Consider the following 16,789-nt stretch of genomic DNA (forward strand, 5'->3'; position numbering starts at 1 on the left):
CACCACACGGTTTAGGACTTGGGATGGCGGTATGTGAGCTACATGGTCCATAGAGTTCACCTGAATGAAGGGGAAAGTAGTGGTGCCATCACACGAAATGAAACTTTGGGAGAGAGACCCCGTCTTTTCTGAGTGAGAGGTCCCTGCAGATTACATTACAGCAGTGGATGTGCAACAACCATTCCCGGGGGCGGAAATACCGGATGAGGTGTCAGTAATGGATGGGGGGGGGGGCGCTGAGGAAGCCCTCACGGAGGGCATGACCATCCAAGGAGAGCCGTCAAGGATGGAGGTCAGTGGGGATGACGGTGGCGGAGCAAGTCCACGGAAAGAGAAGTGTCAGAGGCGGCAGGTGGTGAGTGTTCCATTCAGCAGGGCACAGACAGCAGATGTAGCTCGGGGCTCCTGGCTGGGGCTGTGGAATTGGGCTTTGGGGAATCTGGAAAAAATGTGTACAATATGTGTATTTCTTGCCCTTAAGAGGAGCGCCAGAGCTTTTATTAACGTCTCAAGAGGACCATCATCCAAAGAGAACAGAACCTCCATTCTAGGAAAATTAAGCAGTGCCTGGGAAGTTTATGGGACCTCAGATCTGACGAGTCCCAAGTCTGGCACTGAAGGAAAGCGAGGGGGTGGAGTGATGAGAGGCAGTAGTGGTCACAGTGCAAGTCTCAGCAGGATAGGGGAGCCTCAAAAGGGAGGGTCTTGCTGTGGGGGAGACCGAGGGTGCCATCAATGATTATTAGGAGGGCAAGGTCACAGTTCCCGAGTTCTCGTGAGCCCCAGCCTTCTATTGCTGAAAGAGGCCTTAGAACTTTCTATGTTAAAAGTAAAACCATCCGTAAGGCTGTGTTCATAAAGTGCTCCTGTCGTGATGCTTCTGTACCCATGACTTCCCTCGGGGATGCATTCCAGAGAAACCACTTGGCTTATCGCCTAATGTATGATATATCATAATCTTGAAATCTCCCTAACCAAATGCTCGTGAGGACAAGGACCACGTCCTAAATTTCTTTCTGTATTCTCACACTCTTGTAGCACGTTTCCTAGAACAAAATAGGGTCTCAAGAAGAATCTTGGATGGATTGACAGTGGGCTTTATGACGGTTCTGTTTGTATCTTTGAAAATAAGGCAACTCTCCGATGGGGTTCGCTTCCGGGGGCATTCCAGTGCGTTCCAACAATAGAGGTTGTGACTATTTTATAAATTTTTTTTTCAATGTTTATTTATTTTTGGGACAGAGAGAGACAGAGCATGAACGGGGGAGGGGCAGAGAGAGAGGGAGACACAGAATCCAAAACAGGCTCCAGGCTCTGAGCCATCAGCCCAGAGCCCGACGCGGGGCTCGAACTCACGGACCGCGAGATCGTGACCTGGCTGAAGTCGGACGCTTAACCGACTGCGCCACCCAGGCGCCCCAAGGTTGTGACTATTTTAGACACCACATTAGAAACGGGAATAGGGCAGTGAAGATTTGAAAAGTCAGTACAGGGCAAGAGGAGACAAAGGGGGGGTGCTATCCTTTTGTGTTTTGTTCTCGTTAGGCAAAGTATTGGAGAGGAACCATGGGAGCCCGAGTCAGGATACATTGAAAACAGACTTGTGTCCTTGTGTTAAGGGCCATTCAGGGAGACTCAAGGCAGGAGTCTGCCTGTGGAAGAAGATGAAGAGCAAGAACGTTCCCTTTCGTCTGCTGTCCTGGCCTGGGAAGGAAGACCTCCTTCTCCTCGCTGCATCATGTTACTTGTGAAGAGAAGCCAGCACAGGGCCTTGGTGACATGGCCCAGAGCAAGGGAGCTGACTTTTAACTCCTTTGTCACTGCGGCTGTTCCTACCAGAGCCGTGTTTACAGAAACACGGGTAGGCTATGAAGTCAATGCGGTGCTTCTAGAATGAAAGACCATGTATTGTAGTAAGGGTTATTATTTTGTGAAACCTTTGTTAGAAACATCTGGGTCTATGCAAACACTCGAGTTATGGTCAGTGTGATGTGTATTTCTGACTGTGGGCCATGGTAATATTCTGTAAAAGAGTAAAAGCGCTTAAGAGTAGGAACTAAAATATCTTTATGTCTCTTTATGCCATTGTAGTAAAGTATCTTGTGCAGAGTAGGTGTCTGAGCGAATAAATGGGGAGGTGTATTTTGTGAAGAACCCTCCTACTCGGTGTGTGTGGGCACGGGAGGGCAAGAGGTGAGGTCGTGTGCACCTTAGAGCCACAGGTGCGGTTCATGTATGCTGGGTGCACACATGGGCACTTTTACTCCTTATGTGCAAAAATGCTTTTTAAAGCAGCTCATATAAATCGCCATAGCCTCAACCAAGCGCTCCCTAAATGTCCATTAAGTTTAAAAGATGGCGGTCGCTTTAAAAGCAATCTTTAAACAGGAGGGAGTGTTTTGAAAAATTCAGGATACTGCTAACTAAGCATAGCAGCCTTATACAATCGGGCCCTTAAAAAAGGGCAAATAACAGATTCCACTGTTAAAAAATGAGACCCGGGCTGGAAGCATGGTCCCCAGTGGACTTGGAGCCAGTGCAGTCAGGCACACAGCTACAGGCTCAGCAAGATAGAGAACACCACCGTTTGGAAAGATTTAAGGGAGCAGCAGCCCCACTGAAGGAAACAGGCCTGCTGAGCTCCAAGAGGATGCCAGGGAAAGTAGGTCGCCGGGGGAAGTAAGTTGGGGAAAGTAATGGGCTCATCTGAGAGCTGGCACAGGGTCATCTTTCTTAGTCTTTCCCAACTGCTGTGTCATCCGCAGAACTCACCTCCCTGTCCTTCCAAAACAAAGCCAGGGCTTTCGCTGAGGGACGCCTCGCTCCTGAGAACAAGGAATGAGGTTCCTTGAGGAATGAGAATGAGGTCCCTTGGGGAACCAAGCGCCAGTCAGCCTCCACACCAGGTGGGCTTCTTGGGGCCAAGGCGGAGGGCGACCGCCCCCAGGCTCCAACAGTAGCACATTCACCTTAGAAAAGCAGCCCCGCGTCCACACAGCCATCTTGGATGCAGGCAAACAGATGGTAGTTTCCTATTTCATGGAGTTCACGCTCATCTGAATAGTTCACGTTTGCCCAATAGGTAAACATATTTTTAAGGGGAGCATGTGAGGGAAACTTTCTGAGAGTACTCTATGGTTTGTTAGAGCTCACCACTTTACATTTAAAGTTTGTAGCAAAATGGGCTTTCTATTAAAGCTCAAAATATAATTTATTCTTAGAGTGAATAAATACTGACTAACAGTACTGAATAATGACACTGAATAATGATCAAGGCCTTTGGATATTTTTAAATTCTGGCCAGAGAAGTCGGCCTCAGTAGATTTCATGGAACTGGTTTTTGACTTTGGAGAAGGACAGATTGAATAGAATCACAGTCTCTTTCCAAAGAGGCAGAGGATTCCAGACACGTGGTGAGGCAGTGGGGCTGTGGCCACCCTGCCTCCTGAGGCCCTAGGGAGGTAGTGCAGGGAGGGGACGTGACGGGGCCCAGCTGAGGGCCACTCGGCTTCCCCTTTGCTCCTCTTTGCCCTGACAAGTTATTTATTCCTGTTAAAAAAAATCCAGTCTAGGGGCGCCTGGGTGGCTCAGTCAGTTAAGAGTCTGTCTTCAGCTCAGGTCGTGGTCTCGCGGTCTGTGAGTTTGAGCCCCACGTCGGACTCTGTGCTGACAGCTCAGAGCCTGGAGCCTGCTTCGGATTCTATATCTCCCTCTCTCTCTCCCCCTCCCCTGCTCACACTCTGTCTCTCTCAAAAATAAATAAACATTAAAAAAAAAAAAAAGTTAAAAAAAAATCCAGTCTACCTTTGACACGGACAGTTGTTGCTTGGCTAACAATGCTGAGGAGGGGGAATGTGATTCTTTTCCCATTTTCCCAGCAAAGGACATTTTAACGGATGCAAACCAACAAAGCAACACACACTTCTGCCATGAACAGAAGTTTGTGGAACGTGTGTTTTAAAAAGATCCTCTCGCGGGGTGCCTGGGTGGCGCAGTCGGTTAAGCGTCTGACTTCAGCCAGGTCACGATCTCGCGGTCCGTGAGTTCGAGCCCCGCGTCAGGCTCTGGGCTGATGGCTCAGAGCCTGGAGCCTGTTTCCGATTCTGTGTCTCCCTCTCTCTCTGCCCCTCCCCCGTTCATGCTCTGTCTCTCTCTGTCCCAAAAAATAAATAAACGTTGAGAAAAAAAATTTAAAAAGATCCTCTCCCAAAGCACTTCACTGTCTGTGGAGAGCCCAGGCTCCCTACTGCTGGCAGGGCTTTCCCACGGGAGCTGGTGACTGAGATGCAACAAAATGTGTATCTGTTGCTAATTCCTACTCCTGCTTCTTTATGTTTAATTTTCCTGCCTTGACAATCTGCCCCTTTCCCTGTGGAAGAACCATCTCAGGAAAACCTTCCTTTTAGAGCCATGGCTTTGTTTTGTTTTGTTTTTTTAAGTTTATTTATTTATTTATTTTGCAATGGGGGGGTAGAGAGAGAGAGAGCACGGGAGGGGCAGAGAGAGGGAGAGAGAGAGAATCCCAAGCAGGCTCTGCACTGTCAGTGCAGAGCCCGACACGGGGCTTGAATTCACAAACCGTGAGATCATGACCTGAGCCAAAACTAAGAGTCAGAGGCTTAACTGACTGAGCCACCCAGGCGCCCCTAGAGCTGTGGCTTTTAACAGGTAGATGTGGGCCACATCTGGACGCATTTCTGGTTGTCACAGTGCGGGGGTGGGGGTGCAACTGGCACCCGGCAGGTGGAGGCCAGGCTTGCTGCTAAACACACTGCAACACACAGGATGGCCCCACAGCAAAGAATGGTCAGTCCCCATCAGTCAGTAGCGCTGGCCTGGAGAAACCCACTCTTCAACACTTTGCCTGGACCCGGCTTCGACTCCCTTTGCCCCACGCCCAGCCTGCAGGCAGATCTCTGGATTCTTCCTATGGGGTACCACCTGCCTCAACCCTGTGCTCTGCCCCGTGTGGAGCCCCCAGGCCCTCAGTGCCTCCCAGCTGACGTCCTGCCCAGTCCATCCAACACTGCCAGATCCTCTCTCAAGCCTTCTCTTGCGCCGGGGTCCTCAGCCCCACCTGCAGATGAGAGTCAACCGGGAAATCTGAAAATGTATGCCCCACACTTGGGTCCCACCCTGCTTGGCTAATTCGGAGTCTGTGTGGCCTGAGGCTGGCCATCATTCGTGTTTGAAGCTCTCCGGATGATCCCGAGGTGTGGCCACGATGGAGAACCACCACTCCAGGGCTCCCTGCAGCTGGCAGGTAGAAGTGCAAACCCACACCAGAAGCCACACGGCCGCCACCTCACCCCTACCCACCCCTGTCCCCATGTCTCCCCTTCTGCTCGGCATTTCTAGCCAAACTGGACTCCTCACTGCTCAGAACATGTGCACCGTGCCTCTTGCTTTCGGCCTTGACCCTGAGGCTCTGTGCCGAGAAAGTGTTCTCTGCTTGTCCACCCCGAATCGCCCCGGGGTAGAAACACTGCCACCCAACAGTGCCTGTCTCAGCTTCCACCTCCCTCATCACACCTCTTCTGAGTTCCCATCTGAGATGCCATCTGTCCCTGCCAGGAACCCATAGCCTTTCCACCTCGCCTCTGGAACTTAGCGCATTTGAGCATGTATCAGTGTGAGTAGTAAGCCGACCTTACTTGCCACTTTCCATCTATCCTCCCACCTCTGATCCAACCATAAACTCATTGGATGTTCACGCTGGACCTGCTCACTGGTCCTGCCCTCCAGCACCCAGCAGAGGCCTCACGCGTAGCTGAGGTCGGGCGTACTTGGCCAGAGAGCAGCCCAGGGAATAAGGGGCCTATGCCCGCCACGCAGCGTCCCAGGCCCTACAAACTCTCTGAGCCCCTGCTGTCACCTGCCCCAGTGACTGTGTCTCTGCAGCTGGACCGGCAGCATTCCAGGGCTTTCCTCAGCTCCATGCTTTGTATCCACCTAAGAAGGGCAAATCATATTAACTCAACAGAGAAGCTCAGCTTCCTGGCTGAGTGGAGCACCGGGAGCTCCAGTGAAGCAGCTCAGAACCGGAATGCCTCCCAGGTGCTTCTGGGGCTTGAGGATGCCATTGTGTGGCAGCGTTCCGGCTGGTTTGGGAAGATCTTTTTTGTTGTTGTTTTAATTCTCATCATCCTGCACTTTAGAAGGATGACTGTAAATGACTCATGATAAAACATACTTGCGGCATCAGAGGTGAGTAAAGTAGACACCAACATGCTGATTGGCCCGAAAAAGATGTTCTGAAATCTACGCATTAGATTAAATATAGCCATGAGTCGAGGGTGTGCATACAGGTGTCAGGCCTTGGGTTTGCCCTGTGGGTGTTGGTTCCTGGCCGCCCTGTAAGCCGGAGATCGCCAACGCCACGATGTTCTCTTCTGCAAAGTATGGGGAGGGTCAGTGTCACTGTCATCTCCCTGCAGGGGGCTGGGGACTCCTAGGGCTCGTGGGTTATAGACTGTGTTGATACAAGGCCCTGAGCTCCCGTCTTCTTGTGGGCCTTTTCCATCAGACGGGGAGAGAAGTGTCAAATGCACACAATTCAGTCAGCACGAGACAGCCAAAAATTAAAAACAGAAAGCAAGGCCATTCCTCTTATACACATTACCTCCCAGGTTTCATTACTATTGCCTTCTGGCATGACTTTCACCCTGTGCTGCAACCATGCCAGACCTTGCCAGGGTGGCCAGAATCCTCTTGCCATTTTGGTCATTGAGAGTCTACACTTTATTATGTTTGGTGGCTCAGCTCCCTGAAAGCACCAACTGGGAAAACTCAGTAGCTTCCTGTGCTTATAGCCAAGGGTTTCTCTAATTAAAAGGAGCTGGGGGCATATGTAGCTGGGGAGCGAGGGGAAAAGAGTGGGAAATGAAGTTGAAGAGAGTGATTTGGTCTGGAGTCCAAAAACCTGATTTCCAAAATGTCCGGGGTACTTCCCCGCCATGTGTGACCTCCAGTAAGTCATTCAACTTCCTCGGGCTTCAGCCTCATTGTCCCTGATGAGGGAACTCACTCAGCATAGATCCCTTGAGTCCCTGTTGCTGTCTGGGCACAGGTAACACTCAGATAGATGGGGCCTCAGGGCTGCCCAAGGGCCAGATGGGCAGGTCCTCATCCTTGACAGTCACTGCAAAGACTGCTACACACAAGGCCACTCCCTCCTGCCTTCCCTGACAGGACAGGAGGATCAGAGGAGAGCAGGTTCCAGAATGCCAGCGCTGCACAAAAGGAGGCTGTCATTGTCATTGTAACTATAACCCGATGTAGGTCAGCCTGGAAATAAGAGGCTAGAAGAGATACTGGCGGGGGCTGGTCTAACTTCTGAGCTGGCAAATGCTAATGTGACTTGATAGTTACTATTTAAATCCTGAGCGTTTGAGGGATTTGAAGTCTATTTTACTCAAACATGGTATTACTACAACCCAAGAAATTATTTCAGGTGCATGTTTTAAGTCAGGCTTTTCATCTTGCACTGTAGGTGGCTGAGTTTGTACAGTCTCTTCTGGGCTGTGAAGAACACGCCAAGTGCTTCAAGAAAGAGGTAAGAAATGCAAAAATTGTATGTATTTCCATACTTCTGGACCCAGAAGTGCTTTGTTTTCATCTACATATGTGCAAATAAGAACAGGCTGGGTAGGCAAGATAAAGGGGTCCGGGCAGGGAGGAGCCCAGTGGTGCCATCAGGCCCAGGCCCTTTGACCTGCTTACGTTCAGCTGGGCTTTGGCGCAGAATGCTATGGTGCTTGGCCCGTACAGTGTGCTCAAGAAGTAGACAGTTTGCTGGAAGAATAAATGAACATGTCAATTACTTAATCCTTACATGCGTTGTGAAGGCCCTACCATGATAACTTTAGGTCCCACTGAGGAGGAAGGATTCCCGCCATGAACCCCCTCCCAGGGAGGGGAGAGGATTTGTCTACTCCGAGGTGAGAGTGGGAACTTCCTGTACATCCCCGCTCTGCACCTGCTCCAAGAAGAATGCAGAGAGGCCACAAAATCCTTCCATGGGGCTTCTGCTTCCTACCCCCCTGGTGGTTGGGAATGTACCAAACTGCTTAATGTTTCTCCTGGAATTAGTAGCCATAGCTCTAGGGACCCCAGAAGAGACCAGCTACAGAATAATAGTGCAGATATGGTGGTTATTGTTTATCGCGGGCTTGCCCTATGCTGGACCCTGTGCTAAGCACTTTACAACCGCTGTTCTTGGGTCCTCACAAGAACCTATGAAGAAGCTGAGGCACAGCAAGAAAAGGGCAGTCAGATCCCGGCCTCTATCTGGGTGATTCCAGAGCCGCCATCATGGCTCCAGAAGTCTCCAAGAAAACCACACTTCTAGAGACTCCAGTTTGTAGCACATCCTCCCCCTCTGTAGAGGTCAGGGCATGAATGGATCAGGGAAAATACTCTTGGTCCTGGACCCCCCTGAGCCGGGCCTCCCCAGTAACTGTGCATCATGGTAGAGGGCAGTATGGTAGCAGTGTGGGTAGCTGCCAGTGGAAACATGAGATTCGACCAGCAGGTCTCGGGTGTGGTTGGGCTGGCCTTGCACATAGGGGTCGATCCCTGCATTAAGCAATGCCAAGGACCCACCTTGTCCACAGGTCAAGTTGCAGGTCAAATTGCTCCCACCTGGCTTTTATGACCAGCCGTCCCTCAATGGGCAGATCACTTAACCTGTCTCATCCCTCTTCTGTAAAACACAGACTTCCTCTCGAGGAGACCTTTAAAGATTAGGATTAGTGTGTTTCAGTGCCTAGCAAAGTGATCCAGGTATTCTGTTCTCTAAATGGATGATTCTTCAACAGACGTTATCATAAATGCACAGGAAGCCTTTTAACACTTCCTTAAAACTTTAAAACTTTAGCCTGTCACTTACATTTTAAACTTGGATTTCAAAACCGGGGTCCCTGGGGGAATCCCTACTTCCTCAGTGAGACATTGATACTGCGAGTTTGTACCGTTAATTAAAAAGGGTTAGAACCACAGTGCTAGGTTCAGGGAAGGGTGTTACCGTAGAAAAACCTTTCATTCTGTCTTCTTGGGTCTAGAACCAGCAACCTTTCTGCGCCAGTTTCTGTAAACAGCTGATATGGGTGCCGGACACGCCCACAGTCCCTTCGACTCCAACTCTGAGAGCAGATCCCAGTCTGCTGTGGGAAAAGCCTGCATGGGGGTCACTCACCATCCTATGAATCTTGGGAAAGCTGTTACATGTCAGACCACGACGTCTTAAAAGTTAATAAATAAAACATTTATTTTGTATGTATTTCTGCTTATAGCATTTATTATAAAAAAAAATTTAATGCAGGAAAGTTCAAAGGAGAAAGCAAAAATCAAACCACTATTCCACCAGAAAAATCTAACTTTGCTTAACGTGTGGCATAAAGACTTCAGATATTTTCTTTTTTTTTTTTTTTTAATTTTTTTTTTCAACGTTTATTTATTTTTGGGACAGAGAGAGACAGAGCATGAACGGGGGAGGGGCAGAGAGAGAGGGAGACACAGAATCGGAAACAGGCTCCAGGCTCCGAGCCATCAGCCCAGAGCCTGATGCGGGGGCTCGAACTCACGGACCGCGAGATCGTGACCTGGCTGAAGTCGGACGCTTAACCGACTGCGCCACCCAGGCGCCCCAAGACTTCAGATATTTTCATTGTGTATGTGTATACATGTGGTCGTGCATGTTTAATTTTACGGGTTAAAGCTAAGATCTTTCTATGTCATCATGTCATGCTTTGTCACTTAACCATGGATGAAAACTTTGCTCAATCATTAAGTGTTTCATTGAGACGTGAATTTCGGTGGCTGCCTGGTCCCCCAGCCGAGGCGATACCAGAATTTATGTGCTTCTGCCATTTTTGAAATGCTGGGTTGTTTCCAATAAATAACACTAGAATGTACACATTGCAACTCGGTTCTCTTGGGGAAAATTCCTGGAGATTTACTTGGTGAATGAAAGCAGGCTATTTTTAAGTTTCTTTATATAAATTCAGGACAAGATTTTTGAAACATAACAGTAGAAATTTAACCTGGCAACCGTGAGTGTATCTTGAATTCGTATTCAACAGAGTTTCGGGCAATAGCACAGAGCGGGGCAGATGTTGGGACCCCGTGGGAGAGGGTGCCGTCTTTCTCTGCCGTTGGAGAGCTCTGCAGGGAGGCCAAAACCGTTCGGTGTCACACAGCTCAGCACCCAAAAGTTCCCAGAGGGTAAACGATGTTTCTTTACTTGCAGCAGATCGATGGCAAAGCCTTCCTGCTTCTGACACAGACAGACATCGTCAAGGTGATGAAGATCAAGCTGGGTCCAGCACTGAAAATTTACAATTCTATCCTCATGTTCAGGAATTCCCAGGACCTCACTGAAGAAGATTCTCTCTCAGGCCAAGAAGCCAGAGGATAAACACACCGCCTGAACCGGCCAGGCCACCAGGACCTGTTCTCCCAGCAATAAGATTGGCCTACGTTAATTTGATTTTAATATCCCCATGGTCATATCCATATTTAGTTTGGACCTTTTAAAGTGGTCGTGGTTGAGATGTTCAGAGGGTTTTGACGGCTGAGCCAATGCCAAGGACGCAGAGGCCCACGTGTGGTTTAGGAACATCTTTATCGTCTGCGGGGTCCTTTCAGCTCCGATGCGGTGCAACGAACAGACCAAAGAAGCCCACGCATACACATTTCAGCTTTCTCCTTCACCATTTCCCATTTTTCAAGCATGAAACTCTCAAGTGGTAAAATATGAAGAAAAACAGCATTCCCAATACACTGTTAATATTCTCACCAGAACATCTGAGCTTGGCCCAGATTTGCCATCTGGGTGCAGTGAGTCTAAGAGGTAGAGGCCTGGTGCTTTAAAAAGACTTCATGTGGGATTTTTGTGTACTTTACTCAGGAAAGTGTGAATCTTTAAAAAAATAATAATAATAAGCACATGTTTTCACGATTCATTAATTCTCCTTTTTGTCCCATGAATCGTTTCTTGTTGGCACTCCCAGTGTCTCCCGCAACGAGCCCAGGAGCACCAGAACACTCAGCCTGGGCATTTAGCGGAAGCTGATCGGACCACCCCACGGACCCGTGCCTGCTAGCAGTGCGTGGCAGGCTCTCTTTGGGGGCACAGGGAGACCCGCCCTTCCCCTGACACAGGCTCGTGGGCCAGCTACCCTCCCGCCCCAAACCCTCCTGGCTTCCGCTCCGAGGAGGCCTCAGGAGGATTGGCCCCGCGCTCTCTCTGAGCAGGTGTGCAGCTGGGTTATATCTTTGTAGAGTCACAGCACTGAAAGGCAACATCTCTAAAGTAGGGAGCTTGGTAGCTGTGAGTCGTTTGAACAATTCTGATTTCTGGTCAGACCTGACTTGTTTCGTGCAAAGTGACTATATCTGAGACTCCAGCAACTTCGAAAGACAGTCACCAACTTTCCTACACCCACAGTCAGCTGCATATGCCCCCGTGGAACTGGAGGTCCATTGTTTCCTGGGGGGCGGGAGGAGGAGACAAGAAACAGACCACACCCATTTGCCTCATTAAGAATCTCACGGTTGAAGAAAGTTGATTCAGCTTGGAGATTCTCAAACTGTAGCGCACTGAAGAAAAAAAAAATCTTCGGTAAGAGGTGTGCACATGTGACATTTTTCAGACCTTTACCTAAATGAATTTTAATATATTATTAGTTCATGTCAATTTTTGTTTTCTATGGAGTTTTGTTTGCTGTTTGTTTTCTGCTTTGTGTGTGTGTGTGTGTGTTTTTTAATTTTTAGACTGCCATGTACAATTCCTGCTTCTGCTGTGTTAAAATTTAATATATTTTAAATGAGAATAAACAGATAAAGAGTAAACCCCCCACATCACTGCCTTAATGAATATGTTGCTATCACCTGTTCCCATGCCACAACCTTTGCATCAGCCACCAAAGAAGTCAGCCTTTTTTGAGTACTTGGGATAGGCTTCCTTAGGGAAGCAAACTCAGCTGCTAATGAGAAGTTAAAGTGGAGTTTTTTAAATTAAAAAGAATCTCACAATTGCTCATTGTATAGGCTCCATGGAAGACACGAGATGCATGTTTCATGTATTTTTTTTTAATGTTTATTTATTTCTTTTGAGAGGTGGGGGGGGGGGGGTTGGGGTACAGTCAGAGAGAAAATCCCAAGCGGGCTCCACAATGTCGGCACAGAGCCCGAGGCGGGGCTCAATCTCACTGACAAGATCATGACCTGAGCCAAAACGAGGAGTCGGATGCCCAACCAACTGAGCTACCCAGGTGCCCCTATGTGTTTCACATATTTAATACTTGTCATTTCAACACAAGGATCTAACAGAACAGACAACACCAAGCCAAATGAGAGTTGAAAAGTTGTGTTCCTAAATGACAGTGTGATCAGGCAGACCTCTATCCAGGTACGTAGCCACCTGCCGGACACCCGGCTTGTCACCCGATACCTTCACCCTGTCATACTCGAAAGGAACTCAGATGGCCTCACCCTAGTATCCTCACCTGAGTGAACAATAGCATATCAGCAGAGTAGCTGCCCAAGCCAGGAAACCCAAACGTCCGACTCTGTCCATTTCTGTGTTATAGATTCTCCTGCCAACACGAACTCGCTGAAGGTGGAGACCGACCCGGTGCGGGTCAGCTCCCGAGCGGGTCCATGCTGGTCCCGCACGCTGCCGGCTTTCACACCTCGCCCCACCTTCCCCGGGCACAGCGCTTCCCTCCCGCTGCCGTCCCGGGCTGCACCTACCCTGAACTCCTTTCCCTCTCCAAACTCACCCTCCTACTGGGCCTCTCAGCTTTGCCTATGCTGCTCCCTCTGCCTGAGATGTTCTCTCCGCCTCTCTCCCGCCTGGGAAGACCCCACTGCAGCGCACCTCCCCATCATGTCGCTCCTCGCTGGCTGTCGTTACCACTTGTGTGTTTCTCCCCACTAATCTAGGGGTCTGTGAGGGCAGAGACTGCGGCAGCCTTGTTCATCACGATTCCTAGCACTTGATGTAGTCCCTGGCACTTCACCGGCCCACAGTAAGTGATTTGTTGCCCCAGGGAATGAGGAGAGTCCATCAAATTCAACTTCAAAATCCCACCTCCGTAACGTCCCAAGTAGGCGTAATTTGTCTGTAAAAAGAAACTAATGCCTACCTTGAGGGATTTATTTTTTTAATTTGATTTTGTGGATGTGTGTGTGTGTGAATGTAGCAGACATAACACACCTAAGGTGCCTGACACCGGACAGTAGCCATTAAGTAAGGGTCAGGAAAACGGTAGCAACAGCAATCTGATTCTCGAGCATTCTTCCAGGAATCCCCACACACAAACTCCTGAAGTTTGCGTCATTCCTGAGGACCCCGAGAGGCTCACGGTGTGTGTATGTGTGAGGGGGCCCAGAAGCATGTGGGGCAGACCCCAGGATGATCGCAGGGCGACCTCGATTGCCCTGACTCAGCCCTACCATGTCCAGCTTTGACTCCAATCAATTCCTTCCCATGCTCTCCAGACGGGCTGGAAACCTTAGAGTTGAAATCTTTCCGCCAGGAGGATCCCACCACCCGCAGGAGTCAGGAAGCATCCAGAAATGCCCCAGATGGTTTGAAAGCCTCCACTGCCCCCAGATGCCACTCTTAGCCTCTTACTCTCCTCTTTTCTGATTCCCACCTTCAATACGAGTGAGCCGAAGACAAAGCAAAATATTGCCAATAGGGCTTCAAGAAATACAAACTTCTAGGTTATTAGAAAGAGTCCCCCTAAAGGACCATTTGTATAACACACCATAAGTACACATCGTGGGGCTGGAAATTAGATCATTAGCAAGTATGCTGAGGGAGCTTAGGACTTCTGAGACCACAGTCTTTGAATACTTTTCATTTTGGCTACTTTTTCACCAAAATAAATTTCTGTTAACTTCCAACAACCCACATTCCCCCCAAGAAAAATATCTCCTTAATCAGCTCCGAACACCTCTTTTCTCCCAGACTGTGATTAGATCCTGACCTTGGATAACCCCAGTCCTAAACAGATTCCAAGAGTGACAGCATGGAAGACTGACTCCTGTTAACCCAGGGCTCTGAGTTGTGACCTCTGACCCTTGCTGCGTGCCGACTTTTGAACATCCCTGGGATTTCCTGATCGAGTTATCTTTGTGGATCTCCTGTTGAGTGCCATTGGAGGCAGGGAAATATAGGGGGAAATACTTGGGCTCTGGAGTGAGATCTGGGCTTGAATCCTGAAGTCTGACTCCTGATCCAGAAACGTTTCTTAACCACCCAGCAAATGACCGACTTGCCACATTTGCACATTCCTTTTGAAATACTGAGTTTTCACTGCATTACATTTTGTTTCATATCATTTTAAAGAATATTCCATTTGTCTCTGCAACTCCCAGAGCTGAAAAATATATTCTTGAATATGAAGTGTTCCTATGAATATATCCTTAATATTCAAAAATACATTCTTCATGAGTTCCTCTTATTCTCCTTATAAATATATTCATGAAAAATATATTTGTTAATAGATTCTTGAATATTCAGAATCCTTTTAAATATATTCTTCCTATGAATAAATATATTAATGAATAATATATTCAGAAAAAAACCTTTCTTCAAAATGATATACTTGTTATATTCTCCCAGTCTCCCGTTTCTCCCCACCCTTCAGTTTGTAGCCGTAGCCAAAGGCTGCAACAGCCCAAGTCCTTAAAAATGCAGCTGGGAAGACCGCAAGAACACTGAGCAGCTCAAACTACCGAGTTACACACGCGAACGTGCTCACTGAGCGCTCCGGTGAATTGCTGATCACAACTTGGTTTCTCACGGAGATCACCTGCTCCCAAGACTTTGCACCAGAGATCCCTTTCAGGCAAAGGATGGATTTTGAATCCAGTGATCAATAAAACACAGCTCAGCTGCCACCATCAAGTGCCTGGTGCTCAAGTGCCCAGTACCCAAGCGCCCAGTGCCCAAGTGCCCAGGCTGGGATGCACAGGCAAGTGTGGAGGGTGAAGGGCAGCTGTGAAGACTCAGTTCTTCTTTCTTTCTTTCTTTCTTTCTTTCTTTCTTTCTTTCTTTCATTGAGAGAGAGAGAAAGAGAGAGAAGGCGCAAGAGAGCAAGGGGTAGAGAGAGAGGAAGAGATAGAGAGAACCCCATGAGGGGCAGAAAGAAAGAGTGAGAGAGAGGGAGAGAGAGAGAAATGGGGCTCACCCAAAGCGGGGCTCATGCTCACCGGAAATGAGGCTTAAACTCACCTGATGTGGGACTCGAACTCACGAACCATGAGATCATGACCTGAGCTGAAGTCAGATGCTTAACAACTGAGCTGCTCAGGCGTCCAAGTCTCAGTTCTCGAGTGATGTCAGCTGAGGACCATGGGCACATTGGATAAGGGCACATCCCTTGGAAACTCCAGAACGTTGAGGGGCAAAGCTGTAACATCCCAATCATGCCCATGGGAATGATTCAGAGGGGGAGAAAGTTCAGGGAAAAGGGTTGTAGGGAAAAAAAGTAACAACTACCATTAAAAAGAAATCAAAAAGCAAAAGGTAGGAGAAATATGAGACTTTAAACTATTGAGTTTTTCTCCTAATGGTTCTATTTCATGGGATCAGACTAGCTGTGTAAGGTTTTGCCTACAAAGCAACACCCATCAATCTCCCATTGGCTTCAATTTGAAATTAGATTGTGTTCCCTTCGATTGAGGAATCTAGACAACAAGGCAAATTGATGCCTGAGGAACACAAGGTGCTGGGGAATCCCAGGTAAACCCAGATGTTCCCACAATGGATTTGTCACAAATGTTGAACCACGACTGATAGCAATTGTATTAAATACACACGGGGACTCTTTGGAAATACAGGAGCCTGTATTTTACTGGGAGATACTGGGGCCTCAAAGGTCTTTTAGAAGGAAAAAAAAACATCAAGAACTACTGGTTGATATTAACTCAGTTGCATTTTTACAAAATAAAAGTGTGTTAACAGGATCTGTTCCCAAAAGACTCGCTTCATCGCTAGTTGTGGATGGATGGAGAGTACGTGTCTTCCACTTCTATGGAGGCGGCTGTTTCTCTATAAATTGTTCCATGATTTGGGGTTAGGATCTGCTCTAACAGTTTGCTTCAGAAGGTGGTGGGGAATTTGTTTTGTATTGTTTTGTTTTGTTTTTTCAACAAGGAGCAATTCAAATTTCATTTGGCCTGGCCTCTCCAACAAAAAGGGTCAAACCAGTCAAAAATTAGTTTATTAAAAGGAAATTCACTCCAACGGGTTACTTGCTGTTGGTGATTGAATTTTTTTTTCATTTTTCAACCAAATTGCAAAGTTAGCCTCCAGAAGAGCCAGCTGACAATTTCCCCCCTTTTTATTATTATTCTTAAAGAATATATTTGCTTTTCACATGCTGTTGTTAGTATTCGTTTGAAACCTGAGGAGGGCTCCTGTTGGGATTGAGCACTGGGTGTTGTATGGAAATCATTTTGGCAATAAATTATATTTAATATTAAAAAAGAATGGAAGCTGAGATTGCCCTTCCTCCACAGAGATTTACCCCATTGCCTTTTGGGCTAAAAAGTTAACTCTAGTAGAAGAAACAATGGCACAGATATACCTCCATATTGGTTCAAAAATTGTCTTCAAATGAATCAGCAAATTCACATGACCAGATGTCCTCATCTTTGTCCATTGTGGAAATTATTAAACTCATCCATTCAACACATATTTATCGAGAGCTCACTATATCCCAGGCACTATTAGCATTTGGAATGCATCTGTGGACAAATAAATACAAAG

The 16,789-nt window shown here is 47.9% G+C and overlaps 1 protein-coding gene across 1 annotated transcript in view; it reads left to right on the plus strand.

Annotated features, from left to right (window-relative positions):
* L3MBTL4 (L3MBTL histone methyl-lysine binding protein 4) overlaps positions 1–11,860 on the plus strand; it is a 449,596-nt gene extending 437,736 nt beyond the window's left edge. Inside the window, exons 18-19 of the mRNA XM_086682502.1 lie at positions 7,493–7,555; positions 10,250–11,860. Of these exons, the coding sequence (XP_086538628.1) occupies positions 7,493–7,555; positions 10,250–10,417 (231 nt within the window). The 3' untranslated portion in view covers positions 10,418–11,860. The remainder of the gene's footprint in view (positions 1–7,492; positions 7,556–10,249) is intronic.
* Positions 11,861–16,789: the final 4,929 nt, after the last annotated feature.

This window comes from Puma concolor, chromosome D3, assembly GCF_028749965.1.
Source record: "Puma concolor isolate L17-30 chromosome D3, mPumCon1.1.hap2, whole genome shotgun sequence".
Classification (NCBI taxonomy): Eukaryota; Metazoa; Chordata; class Mammalia; order Carnivora; family Felidae; genus Puma; species Puma concolor.